This window comes from Pseudopipra pipra, chromosome 15 (genome assembly GCF_036250125.1).
Source record: "Pseudopipra pipra isolate bDixPip1 chromosome 15, bDixPip1.hap1, whole genome shotgun sequence".
In the NCBI taxonomy this organism is placed as follows: Eukaryota; Metazoa; Chordata; class Aves; order Passeriformes; family Pipridae; genus Pseudopipra; species Pseudopipra pipra.
The window spans coordinates 3,091,928-3,115,971 of NC_087563.1; the positions used below are offsets into that span (position 1 = coordinate 3,091,928).

The following is a 24,044-nucleotide window of genomic DNA, read 5'->3' on the forward strand; positions in this document are numbered from 1 at the left end:
AATCATTGGATATCTCAAGTTAGAAGGGACTCATCAGGATCATCAAGTCCAGCTCCCAATCCAAGAAACATTTGGTCAATCCAAGATGAAGATATCATGACTAAAGGAATAAAAGTACAGCTGTCTCTCAGACTCATCTGTTTTTAGGCAGGAACAACTTACCTGTAACATCACTGGTGGCTTCTTCAGAAAAGAAACATATTCAGGGGAGGGAAACTGGTTCTGAGGGACATTTGCTTTTAATGTTATCAGAGATTTCTGTGGAAGATGGACAGGAAAAAATGACCCACATTCAAAATCACTGCAGAGAGCACAGTGCTCCCTTATGCACTTTTATCACAGGGGAAGCAGGAGGGACACTGGAAAGCTAAGGACATTCTCCCAACATCAACCTCAGCTCAAGAGGTTGGAAAAACCATTCCTCAAACTGATGGTCAACTGCTGTGAACTCCACCACCTGACAGCTGACAAAACACAGCAGCCTGCATTTCATCCACTGTAACCAACTCATTGCCAATGTAAAAGAAAAAAAAAAACCTAAAACAATGGAAGTTTTTGGTAAAAGGGGAGAAGAAAATGAAAGGGTCCCATTCCACCATAAAAAAAAAACAAAACAAAACAAAACAAAACCCGTTTTGACAACTTCTTGATTATGGAGAGAACTTTTTCCACTCCCTATCAAGACAAGAGCAGATACATAACCAAGAAGAGGTTCAGAGAATGCTGACCAAATGAGACTGATATTTGGGAAAGCTTCTGTTGGACAAACACCATACTGCCAAAAGCAAGTCATCCAAGCCATGTATGACAGATGTCTTCACATCTGGCAGAAAAAGCACAGAAAACACCAAGGAATAGGGATATGCAGGGCTTCTGGAGGTCCTGAGAGGACCCCAAGCAAGCAACCCTGAGTGACAGGTGTCCTCACAAGGTTTTCCACTGGAATCTATCCCAAGCTCTGGGAAATGAGTTTCCAGCTAAGCATCCTCCAGTTCTTCCCCAGTGACACAGTACTTGTCCTATACAGCACTTCCATCTCCTCAGTGAATAAACTTCCCCACTCAAAGTCACCCTCCCCATGACAGAGGCCCCAAGCAATACACAGTGCCACTCAGAGGATCACAGCCACAGCACCCAAACTGCCCCACCAGAACAGCAGCCCCCAGCAATAAAACCCACTCTGAGCATGACCCAGGCCTTCCCACATCCCCACCTTCCTTCATAATCCTCACAAAGAACCTACAGAGGGATGCAAAGTCACAGAATGTCTGGCAGGCTGTGTGAAATTCACCCTAAATGTTCTGTGCCTATTCAGCAATCTCAGATGGAAACACCACAGGGCTACACATGAGAGATCTTTAAGATTCTGCAATCAGACTGACAGCTCTGATCCTGGTTCACATGATTTTTTTTCGTTGAGAGAACCACACCAAATGCTGAAGCACAAGCAGAGCCACAATATCAACTGTGTGGGACAATTATGATATAATACCAGAGCTGGGCTGCTCAGGTGGGTTTGGTGTGTCTGATCAGGGTTAACCATGACCAGGGGACACACCATTTCTACTGAGACTGACTCTGCAAGTCAGTCCTCTACAAGTACAGGAAATCACACACACACAGATCACACCCCCTTCCTCATCACATCCTCTTATAAATCTCACTTGACAAGGAGCAAGGAACCATCAGGGCAAAATCAACAGCTGAGGAAGCTACTATGGATGCACACAACTACACAACGACAGCAGGTTGAAGTGTGACCCTCCCAGAACAGCTTTCTGAAAACAAGAGGGAAATGGTTCATCAAATAACATTCAGCATTTTCAATCACATTTCCTCTTACCAACACATTTCCTCTGGCAATGATGCAGCAGCACCACTACTTCCTGTGGTGGGAGATCTGCATAACCTCAAAGGACACTGAGGGCATTTCAATACCACAAAGCATCTCAAGGTCCACAAGGCCTCCAACTCCACAACCTTAGGGCCTTGGAAAGTAACCTGGGCAGGAACACTCTGTGTCCGTCCTGCCTCACAGTTTCCTCTAGGCATCCTTTATTCCCCACTCTGGGACACGAGTTCTCAAGACAAGAAGATCATCTCTCACTCTTGTCCTTAAGACATGGCCCATGGCCTTCCCAATGATTCCCACCTTCCTTTGACAAGCCTTCCCACTGCTCAAGGTCACATCAGGAAATGTCTGGGCCCTGCTCTGTCACTGCCACACCCACTTTCATAAACATGCCACAGTTCCTTTTCACTCCAGCATTTGTGAACCCCTTCATCCATGAGAGCACCATGGAAAAACATACACATGTATCACATCCACAGTGTCCAGCAGACTCTGCTGCTGACCCATCACGTTTTGCAATGCTTCAGCTATCTCAGATGGAAACATGAAAAACAGGGAGAAACACTTTCTAAAGGTGATGTTGTGACAGCCCTAAATGGCAATGGCATTGATGACATGACCTAAGAGAGAAACCAAAATGCTGATGAGCACAGCACTGTAAAAGATGATACCAGCGGTGTAAGAGAATTTGGTTTGGGTTTTGGTGGGGAATTCTGATTCTTTACATTTGTCTGGGGCTTTCCTTGTTTGGGGTTTCCTCATTTTGTATTCAGAAAATTATTTCCAGCAGTCTTGAAATTATGTGATTTTTCATACACATTTTGATAGAATACCAAAAGAGACTACTATATTTCGTACCATTTCTCTGGCCAGGAATGCAAATTCACAACAGAGAGGCAGAGCAGGACAATACCAAGAAAACTGTGAATTCTAACACTTACCTTGGGTCACATTCCTCTGCCTGAACGGGTAATAAGTAGAGCAAAAAGATACGTAGAAAAAGACGATAGTAAAAGTCTGTACTGCCTTTCCTACTTTTTTAATGAGTCTGATTACAAAAACTAAATGCACAATTGTTTTTTCCACAGGGAGCCAAAAATTTGAAGTCTCAAAGGTAACTTTGCATCACATCTCTTGCAAGGGGAATGAATGGAAGAGGACAGTTTTTGATAATAATCCAGACCTTATCCCAACACCGTCAACAAAGGCAATAGGACAATAAAGAGTGACTCGGAGACTGTCACCACCACAGCTTCCCTATCTTGTATTTCTCATCAAGCTCACATCAAAACCCTACACAACAGCAAACAAGAGCATTACCTACAAAGCTGACAACTCAGAGCAGCTCTCATCAAAACAGGCAGTGCATTCTAGGACACAACTCTGGCCCACTGCAGGAAATCTCAGCTCCAGGGTACCGTAATTTCACCAGACACACACACCAAGAGCCAGGGTTCTCAGGAAAGGACCAGGCGGCACGTAGACAAGTCCCATTAATATCCATAAGCAACCACGGCCCTCAGGTAGGGCAGGCGGGGCCAGACTCTCAATAGCACGGGCGCAGGGGGCAGAGAAGAGGGGACGGAAGAGAGGAGAGTTCTCCGGGGAAGGAAGGAGACAGAGGGAGGGCCACTGACCGTGTCGAGGAGAGAGGGAGGCTCCGGCTGCGTGTCCTTGGCCGCGGCGCCGGGCGGCGGCGGGAAGTTGGGGCTGAAAACCATCAGGTCGCTCTTGGCCGCGCCGTCCGCCACGCACAGGCTCCGGCTGTGGCGCTGCGAGTACGACCAGCTGCCCACTTCGCTGGCGCACACCAGCGTCGTGGGCCCGGGCCCCGACAGCACGGCCGCCCGCGGCGCCCAGCGCGACGCCCCGTACAGCACCACGGCCAGCAGGAACAGGCTCGACACGCCGCAGATCGCCACCACCAGCCACACGTTCGTCGCCGCCGCCGCCGCCGCCGGCCCGGAGCCGCTCTCGCCGCCCGCCAACGAGCGCGGCAGCAGCGACGACGAGCCCGCCGCCGCCGCCAGCGCCGCCTCGCCGCCCTCCACCAGCGACACGCTCAGCGTCGCCGTGGCCGAGCGCGCCGGCTCGCCGTGGTCCCGCACCACGATCACCAGCCTCTGCCGCGGCCCGTCCGCCTCCTCCAGCGCCCGCGCCGTGCTCACCTCGCCGCTGTACAGCCCCACGCGGAACAAGGCGCTCTTGCCCCGCGGCTCCCACAGCTCGTAGTGCAGCCACGCGTTGTAGCCCGAGTCCGCGTCCACCGCCCGGATCTTCGCCACCACCTGACCCGACGGAGAACCCCACGACGCCCACGCCCACAGCGTCCCCGCCTCCCCCGACACCGCCCCGGCCTCCGACCCGCCGCCCGCCGCCGGCAGCAGCGCCGGCGCGTTGTCGTTCTCGTCCAGCACGAACAGCTGCACCGTCGCGTTGCCGCACAGCGACGGCTCCCCCGCGTCCACCGCACGCACCTCGAACTGCAGCACCTGCACCTCCTCGTAGTCCAGCGGCCGCAGCGCCCGCAACACGCCGCTCTCCGCCTCCACCGACACGTAGCTCGACGCCGCAACACCCCCCACCGACCCCGACGTCCCCGACCACCACGGTCCCGACCCCCCGCCCAACGCGCCCTCCCACAACGAGTAGCTCACGCGCCCGTTGCCCGCCTCGTCCGGGTCCCGCGCCCACAGCCGCGCCAGCTCCGCGCCCGCCAAGTTGTTCTCCCGCGCCAGCACCGTGTACACCGCCTGCGCGAACGACGGCGCGTTGTCGTTCACGTCCGACACCGGCACACGCAGCCCAACGCGGCCGCCCAGCGACGGAGAACCGCCGTCCTCCGCACGCACCTCCACCTCGTACTCCGACACCCGCTCCCGGTCCAGCAACTCCCGCAGCACCAGCGAGTACGACCCCGACAACGTCGCCTCCAGAACGAACGGACCCGACGGCCACACCCAGCACCGCACACGACCGTTCGACCCCGAGTCCCGGTCCCACACGCTCAGCAGGGCCACCACCGTCCCCAGCGACGCGTCCTCGGCCACCGGCACCGACAGCGACGTCACCCGCACCTCCGGCGCGTTGTCGTTCACGTCCAGCACCTCCAGCACCACCTTGCAGTGACCCGACAGCGGGGGTGTCCCTTGGTCTCTCGCTTCTATACGGAAATCAAACATACTGACTTCTTCGAAGTCAAGGGCGCCAGTCAGGTGAATCTCCCCCGTCTTTGGATTTATGGAAATCACATCTTTTCCACTCGGCGGAAAGAAGTTCGTCACGCTGTAGGTCACCTCACTGTTACTTCCCTCGTCAGGATCCGTGGCGTTCACCCGCACCACCAGCGTCCCCACTGCAGCGCTCTCAGGCAGCTGCACTTTATACAACGACTGGTTGAACTGCGGCGCGTTGTCATTCGCATCCAGCACTGAGATCACCAGTTCCATCGTCCCTGTCAGAGACGGCCGGCCTCCGTCACTCGCCGTCAGCAACAACCGGTGCACCGGCATCGTCTCCCGGTCCAGAGGTTTCGTTAAAACAAGTTCAGGTTCAATGTTTCGCTCATTCAATTTTTGTAAATCCAAAGAGAAATGTTCGCTGGGACTGAGTGTGTAGGAGAGCTGAGCATTCGCTCCGATATCCGCATCAGACGCGCCCTCCAGCGGGAAACGGGAGCCGGGCATTGTGGATAACTCCGCGATGCTGATGTTTTTTCGGGCGGCGGGGAAGATGGGGGCATTGTCATTAATGTCGGTGACCTCCAGCTCCACGTGGAAGACGCGCAGCGGCCGCTCCAGCAGCACCTCCAGCCGCAGCGCGCACGGCGCGCTCTTGCCGCACAGCTCCTCCCGGTCCAGCCGCGAGCTCACCACCAGCGCCCCGCTCGCCCCGCTCACCTCCACGCTCGCCCGCCGGCCCCCAGGCACCAGCCGCAGCCGCCGCGCCTCCGCCTCGCCCGCCTCCACACCCAGGTCCTGCGCCACACGGCCCACCACCGTCCCGGCCTTGGCTTCCTCCGGCACCGAGTACCGCACCTGCCCCCAGCACAGCGCCCACGCCGCCTGCACCGCCACCACCCGCAACACCGCACCCCACGCACACTCGCCCATCGCCGACGCCGCCTTCCGACCCCGCACGGGCCCCGCACGGCTCCCGCCGCCGCCCGCACGCCCCGGCTCCGCTGCCCGGCCCCAGCCGCCCCCCCGCGCTCACAGCCGGGCTCTCCGCCGCACCGCCAAGGAGCCGCCCACACGCCCTTCCTCAGCCTGCAGCGACACCGTGCGCTGCTCCGCCGCCTCACACGCTCCCAAACAGCGCCAGCGCCGGCATCTCTGCCATCTCTTCTTACCGACCTTCTCTTTTTCTTATTTGTCTTCCTTCCTTTTATTTCTCTTCCGGTTTTAAGAGGTTTTTTCCCCTTCCTTTCTTAACTGTTCCCTTTATACTGTGTTCTCAGTTTTCTCTTCCTTGCCCTTCTGTTCTTTCTCCTTTTCATTGCTCTGCCGTGCCGTATTCTTTGAGCCATTTCCCCTTCTCTTTCCAACCTTCTCTCTTCTTTATCCCCCCTGGCAGCTCCCCAGTCGCCTCCGGCGCCGCGGCGGAGGCCATCCAAGTCGGAGCCATCCGCGCTAATTCCCGGGCAGCAGCACCAGAGTGCGGTGCTGTAACCGAGGCAGAGGCTGCTGGGGACCAACCACGCTCAGCGTCCAGAGAGAAGGTCGGTATCAGCCGGTCATCTATTTTATCCTGTTTTCTTTTCGTCCATTCTCTTCTTCCTTCCTTTCTTCCCTCCTTGCTTGCATACTGGCTTGCCTTTTATTTATGCAGTCTCCTTCCTTTATCTATCCTTTTCTTCTTCGTTTTCTTCTGCTATCTCTTCTTTTTTCTCTTCTTTGCTTACCTTTCAGTGGATTCTTTGCCTGTGTCTTCTTTCCTCCTACCTGCTTTTACCTGTTCAATTTTTTCACCTCGTCTTCTATTTCCTTTCTTGACTCTTACATTTGTCGTCTCTTCTCTTTTTTTTCATTACCAAAATTCTTTTTAAATGTCTATGCCATACTACAAGGGATGTGTCCTTCCTGAACAGCTCTCATTCATAGAATCATAGAATTTACCGGGTTGGAAAAGACCTCTGAGACCATCAAGTCCAACCCTTGGTCCAACCCCACTGTGGTTACCAGACCATGGCACTGATGCCACATCCAGTCTCATCTTATAAACCTCCAGGGACGGTGACTCCACCACCTCCCTGGGCAGCCCATTCCAATGTCTGATTACTCTCTCTGCAAAAAATTTCTTCCTAATATCCAACCTAAACCTCCCCTGGCACAACCTAAGACCCAGCCCTCCTGTCCTACTGCTGGTTCCTGGGAGAAGAGCCAGACTCTCACGTGGCTCCCTGCTCCTGTCAGGGAGTTGCAGAGAGTGAGGAGGTCTCCCCTGAGCCTCCTCTTCTCCAGGCTCAACACCCCCAGCTCCCTCAGCCTCTCCTCACAGCACTTGTGCTCCAGTCCCTTCCCCAGCATTGTTGCTCTTCTCTGCACCTGCTCCAGCCCCTCCATGTCCTTCCTCAACTGAGGGCCCAGAACTGGACCCTGCAGTCGAGGTGTGGCCTCACCAGTGCTGAGTCCAGGGGAAGAATCACCTCCTTGGTCTTGCTGCCACACTGTTCCTGATCCAGATCAGGATCCATTGGCCCTCTTGGCCACCTGGGCACACTCTGGCTCATGTTCAGCCTCTTGTCAATCAGCACACCCAGGTCCCTTTCTGCCTGGCTGCTCTCCAGCCACTCTGTCCCAGCCCATGGGGCTGCCAGGGGTTGTTGTGGCCAAAGTGCAGGACCCGGCACTTGGCCTGGTTGAACCTCATCCCGTTGGAATCAGACCATCCCTCCAGCTTGTCCTCTTCCTTGCAACAATCCCTTCCTCTGATTCTTTTTTCTCTCCTCCTTTCTCTGTTCTTCATTTCTGTTCTCCTTTACTCTCTTTCCCTTTTTTTTTTCTTTTTTTTCCCTTGCTGGGCCATTTGTTTGCTTTCCCATCCTTTCTGATTCCATCCTTGTATATACCAACCATTTTTCTCCCTTAAGAAAATTCTTTAAAAACAGCTACACCACTGTCCCAAAAAAGCACAGACATGCCCGTTCACAAAAGCTCTCATTCTTCTCCCTTTCCTCCTCCCACCCATCTGGACAGGGAATTACCTTTCTGCTCACCTCCCATCCCTGCACCTACAACTGCCCCTCCCTTCAGGATGAAAGCCAAACATTGAGCCTTCAGTCATCAGGCCGCTCAAGGACTCAGCAATAACACAGCAAGGCAGGCAGATGGCAAAGAACAGCTCTGCCACATCAGAAAAGAGTCCACCCACTTAGATGTCAAATAAAAACAGGTTCCAAGGAGTAAAAACCCAGGAAAGTGTCTCCTTTGGGAACTGAAAACACATCCCAGCCAAGCACAATGACTCTTCAAAACAAGACTGAAAAAGCACAGGCCAACCACAGCTCCCAACCACTTCTCATACACTTCTGTGAACAGCTTTTCTTCCTGACCCATGTCCCACCTGCACAGCCAAACAAACCCACCAAGGTGGCACAAGGGCATTGCCACTGAGAACATCTGCTGCAGGCCCAACACAGCTACTCCAAGAAACACATTACAGTCAGTTCTCAATATGTCCTTGCTCACCCTGTGCCAGGCAACAGCAGGAAAGGAATGAGAGCAGGTAGTGCTGCTCCAAACCTACAGGCATTTCAATCCAGGTGACAGGCAGTCCATCCAACACAAAGAGACCAAAGCTGAACAGGAACCAAGGTACACCCATCTCTCACACAGAGACTCTTCAGTTATCAGTGACTTACCTCATCAGCATCACTGGTTGCTTCTTCACAAAAAGAAACTCCAGCACAAGGAGTATTGATTTTCAGGGACATTGTCTTCTAATGCTACCAGCTATGTCCATTTACAAGCAAGACCAAGACCTCAGAGATGACTGAGGCAATGGCCTGAGAAGAAGGGCTAAATGATACACATTTCAAAAACCTGCAGTTTGGCAAACAACATTCCATATCAAAGACAAACAATTAAAGGGATGAATAACTTCACAAGCAACAGTAACACAGAGGACAGAGCACAATGATATACAGAACTACTCGGGGTCCTGAGAGGGTGCCAGGACAGAAGTCTTGTGTGACTGGCCTTGACTCAAGGTTTTCTACTGGTATTCTCTATCCACTGTCATGGGAAATGGCAACTCCACAGCTAATCTGACATTAGCCATTTCCTCACCAATAAGACCAACTGTGTTCTACACAGCATCTCCATTTCCCTCAGGCAACACTCTTCCCCACCCAAACTCACCCTCCCCATCACACAGGCCCAGGCTCTACTTAGTCCCACATGCAAAATCACTGCCAAAATATCAAACATCGCTCAACAGGCCTCATCTGTAACCCCCCTTCTGCATGTGATCCAGGCCTTTCACATCCTCACCTTCCCTCCAGACCAACACAAACAACCCATGGAGTTCTGCAAGGCCACACAGCACTTGGCAAGCTCTACCCAGCTGCGTGGACTTCACCATAAATGCTTTGCTCCTTTTCAGCAATCTCACATGGAAACACATCAGAGCTGTGTGGTACAGTTCATAAAGACTCTGGGATTAGAGCTGTGACAGCTCTCACCCCAGTCCACACACATTTAGATCACCAAGAGAACCACAGCAAATGCCAAAACACAAGAGCACTCAAAAGGTCAGCTGAGGGGGAGAATTTGGACCACATGAAGCCAGAGCTGGGCTGCACTGCAGGGCTTGGCCTGCAGATACAAGAATGAGCCATGTGTGACAACAGGACACACCATCTCTGCTGAGGCCACCTCTGCAGTGCACAAGTAGGGCAAGTTGAGCACATACAGATCACACCCACCTCATCACAGGTACTTACAAATCCCACCCAAGGAGGAGCAAGAAACAATCACAACAACATCAGCAGTTGTGCAAGCAACTGGATACCCACCACTACACAGGGACAGCAAGTTTAAGTGTTCCCCTCCCACAACACCTTTTCAAAACAAGTGGTGCATCAGGCAACATTCAGCACTCTGCATCTCACCCCCTCTGACCAACACAAGGCCTACATCAGGCAGGAAGCAGCACAAGAGACTGTCTCTGATAGGAGATTTTCAGAACCTCAAAGGATATTGTCAGAATGTAAGCATCACACACTGTCTCATGGTCAGGAAGGCTGTCACCTCCAGACTACTCTAGTCCCTGGGAGTGGATCTTCACCAAGAAACACTCTGTGCTCATATTGCCTCATGTTTTCCTCTAGGCATCCTTCCCCTCCCTCTCCAAGATGTGTTCTCAAGACAAACAGGTCATCTCCCATTTCTGTCTTACAACATGGCCCATGCGCTTCCCAAGGATTTCCAGTTCTCCCACACAAGATCACTCCTCTTCCCAATGCTCAAGATCACCTTTCACATCAGGAAAGGGCCAGGCCCTGCTCAGTACCACAGGCCACAGTTTTCTTACCCACCTCAACACCCACCCAACTCACTCCTCCCCACCAATAACAGCACCTTCAAAACACACAGCTGCTGTCACATGCACAGGGCACAGCAGCCCCTCTGCAGCTGACCTGTCACGTTTGGGATTCCTTCAGCTCTCTCAGGTGGAAAGGTGGCAGACCTGGGAGCAATACTCTTCCCAAAGCTGATGTCATGACAGCTCTAAATGGCAATGCCATTGATGTCATGCTCTGAGAGAAAAACTGAAACGTTGGTGAGAGCATCAGTGTAACACATGATACTGAGTATGTAAAAGCATGTTATTTGACATTTGGCAGTGAGTGCTTGTACTCTGGTTTCAGGGAATTTGAATCTGTTAGCTTGTTCATTGCACAAAAGAAAATTTCCACAGCTTTTAAATGATGTGGCTGTTAACACGAATTTGAAAGAATATAAAAAAACGGAGAGTGTACAAGACATTACTTCCCAGGAACACATGCCCACAACAAGCACAACAGTGGCAAGAAGAAAAGAAAAACAAAAATTCCATTTCTAACATATCTGCCTGAATACTTTATACTGAACTAAGGCTTTCTACGTGCAAAAAGATCATACAAATACGAAAATGTTACTCACACCTCCCCCTCTTTCCTAAGCAGTCTGGTGGTAGAAAGAAAATGGAGAACTTCTGTTCTTGAAGCACTAAAGGTCACCTTGCTTCACATCAATTTGTGAGCAGAAACAAAGAGGAGGAAGGCAGGTTTCCATAAGACACCAGACTAATACCAACATGGTCAGCAAAGGCAATAAGGCAGCACAAAGTCCCTGGGGAACTGCAAACATCTCAACCTGTAGTTCTTCCCCTCCCTCAGTTAGATCGGGTGGAAATGCTATAAACCAGCCAGCAAGCTGCCTGAAAATCTGACACCTCGGGGCAACTGTCAAGCAAAGGGCAAAAAACTCCCACTGTGAGCAGCAAATCTCACCTGTGGACCGTAACTGTTTAACAGTGGAGCAAGATCTTAACTTCAGCCTCACCTAAGCAAGAGAGATGGAGCTACGGAAAGAACGCGGCGAACGATGCAAAGGTGCCACTGACATCCTTAATCACCTGCAAAGCACCCACGGGCCTCCTGTGCAGGAGCTGAGCCCGGCTCCGAGCACTGCCTGCCCAGGGGGCGGGAGAGAAGGAACAGAGAAAGGGAGGAAGGGCCACTGACCGTGTCGAGGAGAGAGGGAGGCTCCGGCTGCGTGTCCTTGGCCGCGGCGCCGGGCGGCGGCGGGAAGTTGGGGCTGAAAACCATCAGGTCGCTCTTGGCCGCGCCGTCCGCCACGCACAGGCTCCGGCTGTGGCGCTGCGAGTACGACCAGCTGCCCACTTCGCTGGCGCACACCAGCGTCGTGGGCCCGGGCCCCGACAGCACGGCCGCCCGCGGCGCCCAGCGCGACGCCCCGTACAGCACCACGGCCAGCAGGAACAGGCTCGACACGCCGCAGATCGCCACCACCAGCCACACGTTCGTCGCCGCCGCCGCCGCCGCCGGCCCAGAGCCGCTCTCGCCGCCCGCCAACGAGCGCGGCAGCAGCGACGACGAGCCCGCCGCCGCCGCCAGCGCCGCCTCGCCGCCCTCCACCAGCGACACGCTCAGCGTCGCCGTGGCCGAGCGCGCCGGCTCGCCGTGGTCCCGCACCACGATCACCAGCCTCTGCCGCGGCCCGTCCGCCTCCTCCAGCGCCCGCGCCGTGCTCACCTCGCCGCTGTACAGCCCCACGCGGAACAAGGCGCTCTTGCCCCGCGGCTCCCACAGCTCGTAGCGCAGCCACGCGTTGTAGCCCGAGTCCGCGTCCACCGCCCGGATCTTCGCCACCACCTGACCCGACGGAGAACCCCACGACGCCCACGCCCACAGCGTCCCCGCCTCCCCCGACACCGCCCCGGCCTCCGACCCGCCGCCCGCCGCCGGCAGCAGCGCCGGCGCGTTGTCGTTCTCGTCCACCACGAACAGCTGCACCGTCGCGTTGCCGCACAGCGACGGCTCCCCCGCGTCCACCGCACGCACCTCGAACTGCAGCACCTGCACCTCCTCGTAGTCCAGCGGCCGCAGCGCCCGCAACACACCGCTCTCCGCCTCCACCGACACGTAGCTCGACGCCGCAACACCCCCCACCGACCCCGACGTCCCCGACCACCACGGTCCCGACCCCCCGCCCAACGCGCCCTCCCACAACGAGTAGCTCACGCGCCCGTTGCCCGCCTCGTCCGGGTCCCGCGCCCACAGCCGCGCCAGCTCCGCGCCCGCCAAGTTGTTCTCCCGCGCCAGCACCGTGTACACCGCCTGCGCGAACGACGGCGCGTTGTCGTTCACGTCCGACACCGGCACACGCAGCCCAACGCGGCCGCCCAGCGACGGAGAACCGCCGTCCTCCGCACGCACCTCCACCTCGTACTCCGACACCCGCTCCCGGTCCAGCAACTCCCGCAGCACCAGCGAGTACGACCCCGACAACGTCGCCTCCAGAACGAACGGACCCGACGGCCACACCCAGCACCGCACACGACCGTTCGACCCCGAGTCCCGGTCCCACACGCTCAGCAGGGCCACCACCGTCCCCAGCGACGCGTCTTCGGGCACCGGCACCGACAGCGACGTCACCCGCACCTCCGGCGCGTTGTCGTTCACGTCCAGCACCTCCAGCACCACCTTGCAGTGACCCGACAGCGGGGGTGTCCCCTGGTCCCTTGCTTCAATACGAAAATTAAATGTATTGATTTCTTCAAAGTCCAGGGTGCCCGTGAGACGGATTTCCCCCGTCTTTGGATTCATGGAAATGACATCACTTCCACTCGGGGGAAAGAAGTTGGTTACGGTGTAGGTCAGCTCACTGTTACTTCCCTCGTCAGGATCCGTGGCGTTTACCCGCATCACCAGCGTCCCCTCTAATGCATTTTCCGGCAGCTGCACTTTATACACCGACTGGTTGAACTGGGGCGCGTTGTCGTTCGCATCCAGCACCGAGATCACCAGTTCCATCGTCCCTGTCAGAGACGGCCGGCCCCCGTCACTCGCTGTCAGCAACAACCGGTGCACCGGCATCGTCTCGCGATCCAGCGGTTTCGTTAAAACAAGTTCAGGTTCAATATTTGGTTCATTCGATTTTTGTAAATCCAAAGAGAAATGTTCACTGGGACTCAATGTGTAGGAGAGCTGCGCGTTCGCTCCGATATCCGCATCAGACGCGCCCTCCAGTGGGAAACGGGAGCCGGGCATTGTGGATAACTCCGCGATGCTGATGTTTTTTCGGGCGGCGGGGAAGGTCGGGGCATTGTCATTAATGTCGGTGACCTCCAGCTCCACGTGGAAGACGCGCAGCGGCCGCTCCAGCAGCACCTCCAGCCGCAGCGCGCACGGCGCGCTCTTGCCGCACAGCTCCTCCCGGTCCAGCCGCGAGCTCACCACCAGCGCCCCGCTCGCCCCGCTCACCTCCACGCTCGCCCGCCGGCCCCCAGGCACCAGCCGCAGCCGCCGCGCCTCCGCCTCGCCCGCCTCCACACCCAGGTCCTGCGCCACACGGCCCACCACCGTCCCGGCCTTGGCTTCCTCCGGCACCGAGTACCGCACCTGCCCCCAGCACAGCGCCCACGCCGCCTGCACCGCCACCACCCGCAACACCGCACCCCACGCACACTCGCCCATCGCCGACGCTGCCTTCCGACCCCGCACGGGCCCCGCACGGCTCCCGCCGCCGCCCGCACGCCCCGGCTCCGCTGCCCGGCCCCAGCCGCCCCCCCGCGCTCACAGCCGGGTTCTCCGCCGCACCGCCAAGGAGCCGCCCACACGCCCTTCCTCAGCCTGCAGCGACACCGTGCGCTGCTCCGCCGCCTCACACGCTCCCACACAGCGCCCAAGCCTCCGCATCTCCTCTGCCGGCTCTGCTTTGCTCCTCTTCCTTTTTCCATGTTCTTTTTCTTTTTTTTCCCCTTCTCTTCCTTATCGCCACTGGCAGCTCATCAGTCGCTTCCGTTGCCGCAGCTGAGACCGTGAGAGTCGGAGGCTCCAGCTCTAAATACGTGGCGTCTGCGCCGGAACGTGGTGCTCTGAAGGAGGCAGAGGCTCTCGGTAATGAACATTGCTCAATGACTAGAGGTGGCTCAGTGAGTACTGATCACCTCCTTTGCTTTTTTCTTTCTTTCTCCTATTTGCCATTTTCCATTTTTAATCATCTCCTTGTGGCATTCCTTCATATCATCTTATTTCTGTTTTTCTTTCCCTTCTCTCTTTCCTTCTTTTTTCCCCTCTTCTTTCTTGCCCTCCTCCCTTTCTGTGTACTGCGATGGCATCAGTGATGTACCAGTAAACTTGTTTATAAATTGTTCCTTTCTCTCTCTCTTTCTATTGCTTGCTCATTTCTTTACTCCTCTTTCCCTGCATACTTCCTTCCTTCCTTCTTATTTTTCTCGTCTTCTTTTCTGTGTCTTTATGCATACATACATCCCCTTCTTCTTCCCTCCTTGTCTCTGCTTTATCTCCTTAACCAACGTTTTCAATCACTCTCGCCATGGAGCATGGACATACCCTCAGGAAAGGGTTCTCATTCCTCTTCTCTGCTGCCTCCCCTCTCTCTCCACAAGGATTAACCTTCCTTCTCATCTCCAGTCGGTCCAAGACAGACAGAATGCCCCTTCACCTGCCCTTCTGGAAGGAATCCACACTCTTCAGGCCCCGTCCTCTCAAGGAAGAGAATCCACCACTCTGAAACACAAGCCAAATCCCCAGGTACTTTGGCATCCGTGCAAACAGGCTCCCAGGAACACAAACAACCTGGAGGAGTCTTTCCTTTGAGGACTCAAACCCATCACAGCCCGGGACACCAATCCTTCAAGAAGGCTGAAAAAGAACAGGGCAACCACAGCGTACAAGTACTCTTTCTATACCTCCATAAAGAGCTGCTCTTCAGGCCTCAGCTTCCACCTCCTCTGTCAGATACACAGGGCAAGAACCTCCCTATCCAGGGGCATCAGTCCCCATGGAATACCTCTCACTCAGTAACATGATCCACCTGCAAAAGCCATGAAGGTAACACGGTATCTTTTTCTCTGAGAACATACCCTCGATTCCCAAAACATTCACTCAGAAAAACACATTACTGTCCCTCTTTTATCTGCAATTGCTGCCACTTGCTCCCACTGTGCCTGGAAGCACAGGGCAAAAAAGGTATGAGAGCAGGTAGTGGTGCTTTGCTGGTCCATTTACAGAATCATTGGATATCTCAGGTTAGAAGGGACTCATAAGGATCATCAAGTCCACCTCCCAATCCAAGAAACATTTGGTCAATCCAAGATGAAGATACCATGACTGAAAAGGAATAAAAGTACAGCTGTCTCTCAGACTCATCTGTTTTAGGTAGGAGTGACTTACCTGTAACATCACTGGTGGCTTCTTCAGAAAAGAAACATATTCAGGGGAGGGAAATTGGTTCTGAGAGACATTTTCTTTTAATGTTATCAGAGATTTCTGTGGAAGATGGACAGGAAAAAATGACCCACATTCAAAATCACTGCAGAGAGCACAGTGCTCCCTTATGCACTTTTATCACAGGGGAAGCAGGAGGGACACTGGAAAGCTAAGGACATTCTCCCAACATCAACCTCAGCCCAGGAGGCTGGAAAAGCCATTCCTCAAACTGATGGTCAAGTGCTGTGAACTCCACCACCTGACAGCTGACAAAACACAGCAGCCTGCATTTCATCCACTGTAACCAACTCATTGCCAATGTAAAGAAAAAAAAAACCTAAAAAGATGGAAATTTTTGGTAAAAGGGGAGAAGAAAACCAAAGGGTCCCATTCCACCATAAAAAAACACCCCAAACCTATTTTGGCAACTTCTTGATTACAGAGAAAACTTCTTCCACTCCCTATCAAGACAGGAGCAGACACATAACGAAGAAGAGGTTCAGAGAATGCTGACCAAATGAGATTGATATTTGGAAAAGCTTCTATTTGACAAACACCATACTGCTGAAAGCAAGTCATCCAAGCCATGTATGACAGATGTCTTCACATCTGGCAGAAAAAGCACGGAAAACACCAAGGAATAGGGATATGCAGGAATTCTGGAGGTCCTGAGAGGACCCCGAGCAAGCAACCCTGAGTGACAGGTGTCCTCACAAGGTTTTCCACTGGAATCCTCTATCCCAAGCTCTGGGAAATGAGTTTCCAGCTAAGCATCCTCCTGTTCTTCCCCAGTGACACAGTACTTGTCCTACACAGCACCTCCATTTCCTCAGTGAAATCACCCTCCCCATGACAGAGGCCCCAAGCAAGACTCGGTGCCACTCAGAGGATCACAGCCACAGCACCCAAACTGCCCCACCAGAACAGCAGCCCCCAGCAATAAAACCCACTCTGAGCATGACCCAGGCCTCCCCACATCCCCACCTTCCCTCATAATCCTCACAAAGAACCTACAGAGAGATGCAAAGCCACAGAATGTCTGGCAGGCTGTGTGAAATTCACCCTAAATGTTCTGTGCCTTTTCAGCAATCTCAGATTGAAACATCAGAGGGCTACACATGAGAGATCTTTAGGATTATGTGATCACGGTGACAGCTCTGATCCTGGTTCACATGATTTTTTTTCTTTGAGAGAACCACACCAAATGCTGAAGCACAAGCAGAGCCACAATATCAACTGTGTGGGACAATTATGATATAATACCAGAGCTGGGCTGCTCAGGTGGGTTTGGTGTGTCTGATCAGGGTTAACCATGACCAGGGGACACACCATTTCTACTGAGACTGACTCTGCAAGTCAGTCCTCTACAAGTACAGGAAATCACACACACACAGATCACACCCCCTTCCTCATCACATCCTCTTATAAATCTCACTTGACAAGGAGCAAGGAACCATCAGGGCAAAATCAACAGCTGAGGAAGCTACTATGGATGCACACAACTACACAACGACAGCAGGTTGAAGTGTGACCCTCCCACAACAGCTTTCTGAAAACAAGAGGGAAATGGTTCATCAAACAACATTCAGCATTTTCAATCACATTTCCTCTTACCAACACATTTCCTCTGGCAATGATGCAGCAGCACAGATTACTTCCTGTGGTGGGAGATCTTCATAACCTCAAAGGACACTGAGGGCATTTCAATACCACAAAGCATCTCAAGGTCCACAAGGCCTCCAACTCCACAACCTTAGGGCCTTGGAAAGTAACCTGGGCAGGAACACTCTGTGTCCGTCCTGCCTCACAGTTTCCTCTAGGCATCCTTTATTCCCCACTCTGGGACACGAGTTCTCAAGACAAGAAGATCATCTCTCACTCTTGTCCTTAAGACATGGCCCATGGCCTTCCCAATGATTCCCACCTTCCTTTGACAAGCCTTCCCACTGCTCAAGGTCACATCAGGAAATGTCTGGGCCCTGCTCTGTCACTGCCACACCCACTTTCATAAACATGCCACAGTTCCTTTTCACTCCAGCATTTGTGAACCCCTTCATCCATGAGAGCACCATGGAAAAACATACACATGTATCACATCCACAGTGTCCAGCAGACTCTGCTGCTGACCCATCACGTTTTGCAATGCTTCAGCTATCTCAGATGGAAACATGAAAAACAGGGAGAAACACTTTCTAAAGGTGATGTTGTGACAGCCCTAAATGGCAATGGCATTGATGACATGACCTAAGAGAGAAACCAAAATGCTGATGAGCACAGCACTGTAAAAGATGATACCAGCGGTGTAAGAGAATTTGGTTTGGGTTTTGGTGGGGAATTCTGATTCTTTACATTTGTCTGGGGCTTTCCTTGTTTGGGGTTTCCTCATTTTGTATTCAGAAAATTATTTCCAGCAGTCTTGAAATTATGTGATTTTTCATACACATTTTCATAGAATACCAAAAGAGACTACTATATTTCGTACCATTTCTCTGGCCAGGAATGCAAATTCACAACAGAGAGGCAGAGCAGGACAATACCAAGAAAACTGTGAATTCTAACACTTACCTTGGGTCACATTCCTCTGCCTGAACGGGTAATAAGTAGAGCAAAAAGATACGTAGAAAAAGACGATAGTAAAAGTCTGTACTGCCTTTCCTACTTTTTTAATGAGTCTGATTACAAAAACTAAATGCACAATTGTTTTTTCCACAGGGAGCCAAAAATTTGAAGTCTCAAAGGTAACTTTGCATCACATCTCTTGCAAGGGGAATGAATGGAAGAGGACAGTTTTTGATAATAATCCAGACCTTATCCCAACACCGTCAACAAAGGCAATAGGACAATAAAGAGTGACTCGGAGACTGTCACCACCACAGCTTCCCTGTCTTGTATTTCTCATCAAGCTCACATCAAAACCCTACACAACAGCAAACAAGAGCATTACCTACAAAGCTGACAACTCAGAGCAGCTCTCATCAAAACAGGCAGTGCATTCTAGGACACAACTCTGGCCCACTGCAGGAAATCTCAGCTCCAGGGTACCGTAATTTCACCAGACACACACACCAAGAGCCAGGGTTCTCAAGAAAGGACCAGGCGGCACGTAGACAAGTCCCATTAATATCCATAAGCAACCACGGCCCTCAGGTAGGGCAGGTGGGGCCAGACTCTCAATAGCACGGGCGCAGGGGGCAGAGAAGAGGGGACGGAAGAGAGGAGAGTTCTCCGGGAAAGGAAGGAGACAGAGGGAGGGCCACTGACCGTGTCGAGGAGAGAGGGAGGCTCCGGCTGCGTGTCCTTGGCCGCGGCGCCGGGCGGCGGCGGGAAGTTGGGGCTGAAAACCATCAGGTCGCTCTTGGCCGCGCCGTCCGCCACGCACAGGCTCCGGCTGTGGCGCTGCGAGTACGACCAGCTGCCCACTTCGCTGGCGCACACCAGCGTCGTGGGCCCGGGCCCCGACAGCACGGCCGCCCGCGGCGCCCAGCGCGACGCCCCGTACAGCACCACGGCCAGCAGGAACAGGCTCGACACGCCGCAGATCGCCACCACCAGCCACACGTTCGTCGCCGCCGCCGCCGCCGGCCCAGAGCCGCTCTCGCCGCCCGCCAACGAGCGCGGCAGCAGCGACGACGAGCCCGCCGCCGCCGCCAGCGCCGCCTCGCCGCCCTCCACCAGCGACACGCTCAGCGTCGCCGTGGCCGAGCGCGCCGGCTCGCCGTGGTCCCGCACCACGATCACCAGCCTCTGCCGCGGCCCGTCCGCCTCCTCCAGCGCCCGCGCCGTGCTCACCTCGCCGCTGTACAGCCCCACGCGGAACAAGGCGCTCTTGCCCCGCGGCTCCCACAGCTCGTAGCGCAGCCACGCGTTGTAGCCCGAGTCCGCGTCCACCGCCCGGATCTTCGCCACCACCTGACCCGACGGAGAACCCCACGACGCCCACGCCCACAGCGTCCCCGCCTCCCCCGACACCGCCCCGGCCTCCGACCCGCCGCCCGCCGCCGGCAGCAGCGCCGGCGCGTTGTCGTTCTCGTCCAGCACGAACAGCTGCACCGTCGCGTTGCCGCACAGCGACGGCTCCCCCGCGTCCACCGCACGCACCTCGAACTGCAGCACCTGCACCTCCTCGTAGTCCAGCGGCCGCAGCGCCCGCAACACGCCGCTCTCCGCCTCCACCGACACGTAGCTCGACGCCGCAACACCCCCCACCGACCCCGACGTCCCCGACCACCACGGTCCCGACCCCCCGCCCAACGCGCCCTCCCACAACGAGTAGCTCACGCGCCCGTTGCCCGCCTCGTCCGGGTCCCGCGCCCACAGCCGCGCCAGCTCCGCGCCCGCCAAGTTGTTCTCCCGCGCCAGCACCGTGTACACCGCCTGCGCGAACGACGGCGCGTTGTCGTTCACGTCCGACACCGGCACACGCAGCCCAACGCGGCCGCCCAGCGGCGGAGAACCGCCGTCCTCCGCACGCACCTCCACCTCGTACTCCGACACCCGCTCCCGGTCCAGCAACTCCCGCAGCACCAGCGAGTACGACCCCGACAACGTCGCCTCCAGAACGAACGGACCCGACGGCCACACCCAGCACCGCACGCGACCGTTCGACCCCGAGTCCCGGTCCCACACGCTCAGCAGGGCCACCACCGTCCCCAGCGACGCGTCCTCGGCCACCGGCACCGACAGCGACGTCACCCGCACCTCCGGCGCGTTGTCGTTCACGTCCAGCACCTCCAGCACCACCTTGCAGTGACCCGACAGCGGTGGTGTCCCCCTGTCTGTTGCTTTAACGTGTACATCGTATAAAGTAACTGTCTCAAAGTCCAGGACTCCGGTTAGTCTGATTTCTCCAGTATCTGCATCAATTCTGAAAATATCTGAGGCAGAGGAAGGAACAACAGTATCGATTTCATATTTCACTTCTTTATTACTTCCCTCGTCTGGATCTGTGGCGTTCACCCGTGCCACCAGCGTCCACTCTAATGCGTCCTCGGGCAAATGTACATTATACACGGACTGGTTGAACTGGGGCGCGTTGTCGTTTGCGTCCAGAACTGAGACCAAAAGTTCCATCGTCCCTGTCAGAGACGGCCGGCCCCCGTCACTCGCCGTCAGCAACAACCGGTGCACAGGCATCGTCTCCCGGTCCAAAGATTTCGTGAGTACCAGAAACAGGGACTTACTGCGCGAGTTACTGTTTTCTTCTTCTACTCTGAAATGCTCGCTGGGGCTGAGTGTGTAGGAGAGCTGCGCGTTCGCTCCGATATCCGCATCAGACGCGCCCTCCAGTGGGAAACGAGATCCCAGGACAGACAATTCCGCGATGCTGATGTTTTTTCGGGCGGCGGGGAAGATGGGGGCATTGTCATTAATGTCGGTGACCTCCAGCTCCACGTGGAAGACGCGCAGCGGCCGCTCCAGCAGCACCTCCAGCCGCAGCGCGCACGGCGCGCTCTTGCCGCACAGCTCCTCCCGGTCCAGCCGCGAGCTCACCACCAGCGCCCCGCTCGCCCCGCTCACCTCCACGCTCGCCCGCCGGCCCCCAGGCACCAGCCGCAGCCGCCGCGCCTCCGCCTCGCCCGCCTCCACACCCAGGTCCTGCGCCACACGGCCCACCACCGTCCCGGCCTTGGCTTCCTCCGGCACCGAGTACCGCACCTGCCCCCAGCACAGCGCCCACGCCGCCTGCACCGCCACCACCCGCAACACCGCACCCCACGCACACTCGCCCATCGCCGACGCTGCCTTCCGACCCCGCACGGGCCCCGCACGGCTCCCGCCGCCGCCCGCACGCCCCGGCTCCGCTGCCCGGCCCCAGCCGCCCCCCCGCGCTCACAGCCGGGTTCTCCGCCGCACCGCCAAGGAGCCGCCCACACGCCCTTCCTCAGCCTGCAGCGACACCGTGCGCTGCTCCGCCGCCTCACACGCTCCACACAGCGCCAGCGCCGGCATCTCTGCCATCTCTTCCTACCGACCTTCTCTTTTTCTTATTTGTCTTCCTTCCTTTTATTTCTCTTCCGGTTTTAAGAGGTTTTTTTCCCCTTCCTTTCCTACTGTTCCCTTTATACAATTCTCTCAGTTTTTTCTTCTCTCTCCTGTTCATTGTTGCTCTGCCGTGCCGTATTCTTTGAGCCATTTCCCCTTCTCTTTCCAACCTTCTCTCTTCTTTATCCCCTCTGCCAGCTCCCCAGTCGCCTCCGGTGCCGCGGCGGAGGCCATCCAAGTCGGAGCCATCCGCGCTAATTCCCGGGCAGCAGCACCACAGAGTGCGGTGCTGTAACCGAGGCAGAGGCTGCTGGGGACCAACTTCGCTCAGCGTCCAGAGAGAAGGTCGGTATCAGATGCTCATCTACTTTATCCTGTTTTCTTTTCTTGCATTCTCTTCGTCCTTCCTTCCCTCCTTGGTACATACTGGATTGCTTTTTATTTATGTAATCTCCTTCCTTTATCTATCCTTTTCTTCTTCATTTTCTTCTGCTGTTACCTCTCTCCCTTCTCTTCTTTCTTACCTTTCAGTGGATTCTTTGCCTATGTCTTCTTTCCTCCTGATTTACTTGTCCTATTTTTTTCACATCCTCTTCTATTTCCTTTCTTGTCTCTTATGTCTTGTCTTTACCAAAATTCTTTTCAAATAGCTATTCCATACTCACAACAGACATGTCCTTCCTGAACAGCTCTCATTCCTCTTCCTTGCAATGATTCCTTCCTTTGATTGTTTTTCTCTCCTACTTTCTCTTTTTTTCCTTTTTCTTCTCCCTTACTCTCCTTTCTGTTCTCCCTTACTCTCTTTCCTTGTTTCTTTTTGCCTCGCTGGGCCATTTCTTTGCTTTCCCTTCCCTTCTGATTCCATCATTTTATCTTCTATCCATTTTTTTTTTCCCTTAAGAAAATTCTTTAAAAACAACTACACCACTGTCCCCACGAAGCACAGACATGCCCGTTCACAAAAGCTCTCATTCCTCTCCCTTTCCTCCTCCCACCCATCTGGACAGGGAACAACCTTTCTGCTCACCTCCCATCCCTGCACCTACAACTGCCCCTCCCTTCAGGATGAAAGCCAAACATTGAGCCTTCAGTCATCAGGCAGCTCAAGGACTCAGCAATAACACAGCAGGGCAGTCAGATGGCAAAGAACAGCTCTGCCACATCAGAAAAGAGTCCACCCACTTGGACATCTGAGAAAAACAGGTTCCAAAGAGGAAAAACCCAAGGAAGTCTCTTCTTTGGGAATTGAAAACACATCCCAGCCAAGCACAATGACCCTTCAAAACAAGACTGAAAAAGCACAGGCCAACCACAGCTCCCAACCACTTCTCATACACTTCTGTGAAGAGCTCTTGAACTATTCTTCCTGACCCATGTGCCACCTGCACAGCCAAACAAACCCACCAAGGTGACACCAGGGCATTGCCACTGAGAACATCTGCTGCAGGCCCATCACAGCTACTCCAAGAAACACATTACAGTCAGTTCTTGATATGTCCTTGCTTCCATCTGCTCACCCTGTGCCAGGCAACAGCAGGAAAGGAATGAGAGCAGGTAATGCTGCTCCAAACCTACAGGCATTTCAATCCAGGTGACATGCAGTCCATCCAACACAAAGAGACCAAAGCTGAACAGGAACCAAGGTACACCCATCTCTCACACAGAGACTCTTCAGTTATCAGTGACTTACCTCATCAGCATCACTGGTTGCTTCTTCACAAAAAGAAACTCCAGCACCAAGATTATTGATTTTAAGAGACATTGTCGTTTAATGCTATCAGCTTTGTCCCCTTACAAACAAGACCAAGACCTCAGAGATGACTGAGGCAATGGCTTGAGAAGAAGGCCTGAAGGATACATTTCAAAAACCTGCAGTTTGGCCAAAAACATTCCATATCAAAGACAAGCAATTAAAGGGATGAATAACTTCACAAGCAATAGTAACACAGAGGACAGAGCACAATAATATGCACAAATACTGGAGGTTCTGAGAGGGTGCCAGGACAGAAGCATGATGTGATTGGCTTTACTCAAGGTTTTCTACTGGTATTCTCTATCCAGTGCCATGGGAAATGGCAACTCCACAGCTAGTCTGACATTAGCCATTTCCTCCCCAATTACACTGACCACATTCTACACAGCATCTCCATTTCCCTCAGGCAACACTCTTCCCCACCCAAACTCACCCTCCCCATCACACAGGCCCAGGCTCTACTTAGTCCCACATGCAAAATCACTGCCAAAATA

The 24,044-nt window shown here is 54.4% G+C and overlaps 4 protein-coding genes across 4 annotated transcripts in view; all 4 read right to left on the bottom strand.

Annotated features, from left to right (window-relative positions):
* LOC135422384 (protocadherin alpha-C2-like) overlaps positions 1–24,044 on the bottom strand; it is a 128,468-nt gene that overhangs the window by 97,520 nt on the left and 6,904 nt on the right. The window lies entirely within an intron of this gene.
* On the bottom strand, positions 1,927–6,542 carry LOC135422387 (protocadherin alpha-2-like). The gene has a single exon (XM_064671482.1). The coding sequence runs from the start codon at positions 5,962–5,964 to the stop codon at positions 3,346–3,348; it is 2,619 nt and encodes an 872-aa protein (XP_064527552.1). The 5' UTR covers positions 5,965–6,542; the 3' UTR covers positions 1,927–3,345.
* LOC135422320 (protocadherin alpha-2-like) lies at positions 10,585–14,057 on the bottom strand. The gene is given in 3 exon segments (XM_064671377.1): positions 10,585–10,613; positions 11,583–11,612; positions 11,615–14,057. Coding segments are annotated over 3 exon segments (2,502 nt in total).
* Positions 18,272–21,545, bottom strand: LOC135422805 (protocadherin alpha-2-like). The gene has a single exon (XM_064672313.1). The coding sequence runs from the start codon at positions 21,543–21,545 to the stop codon at positions 18,933–18,935; it is 2,613 nt and encodes an 870-aa protein (XP_064528383.1). The 3' UTR covers positions 18,272–18,932.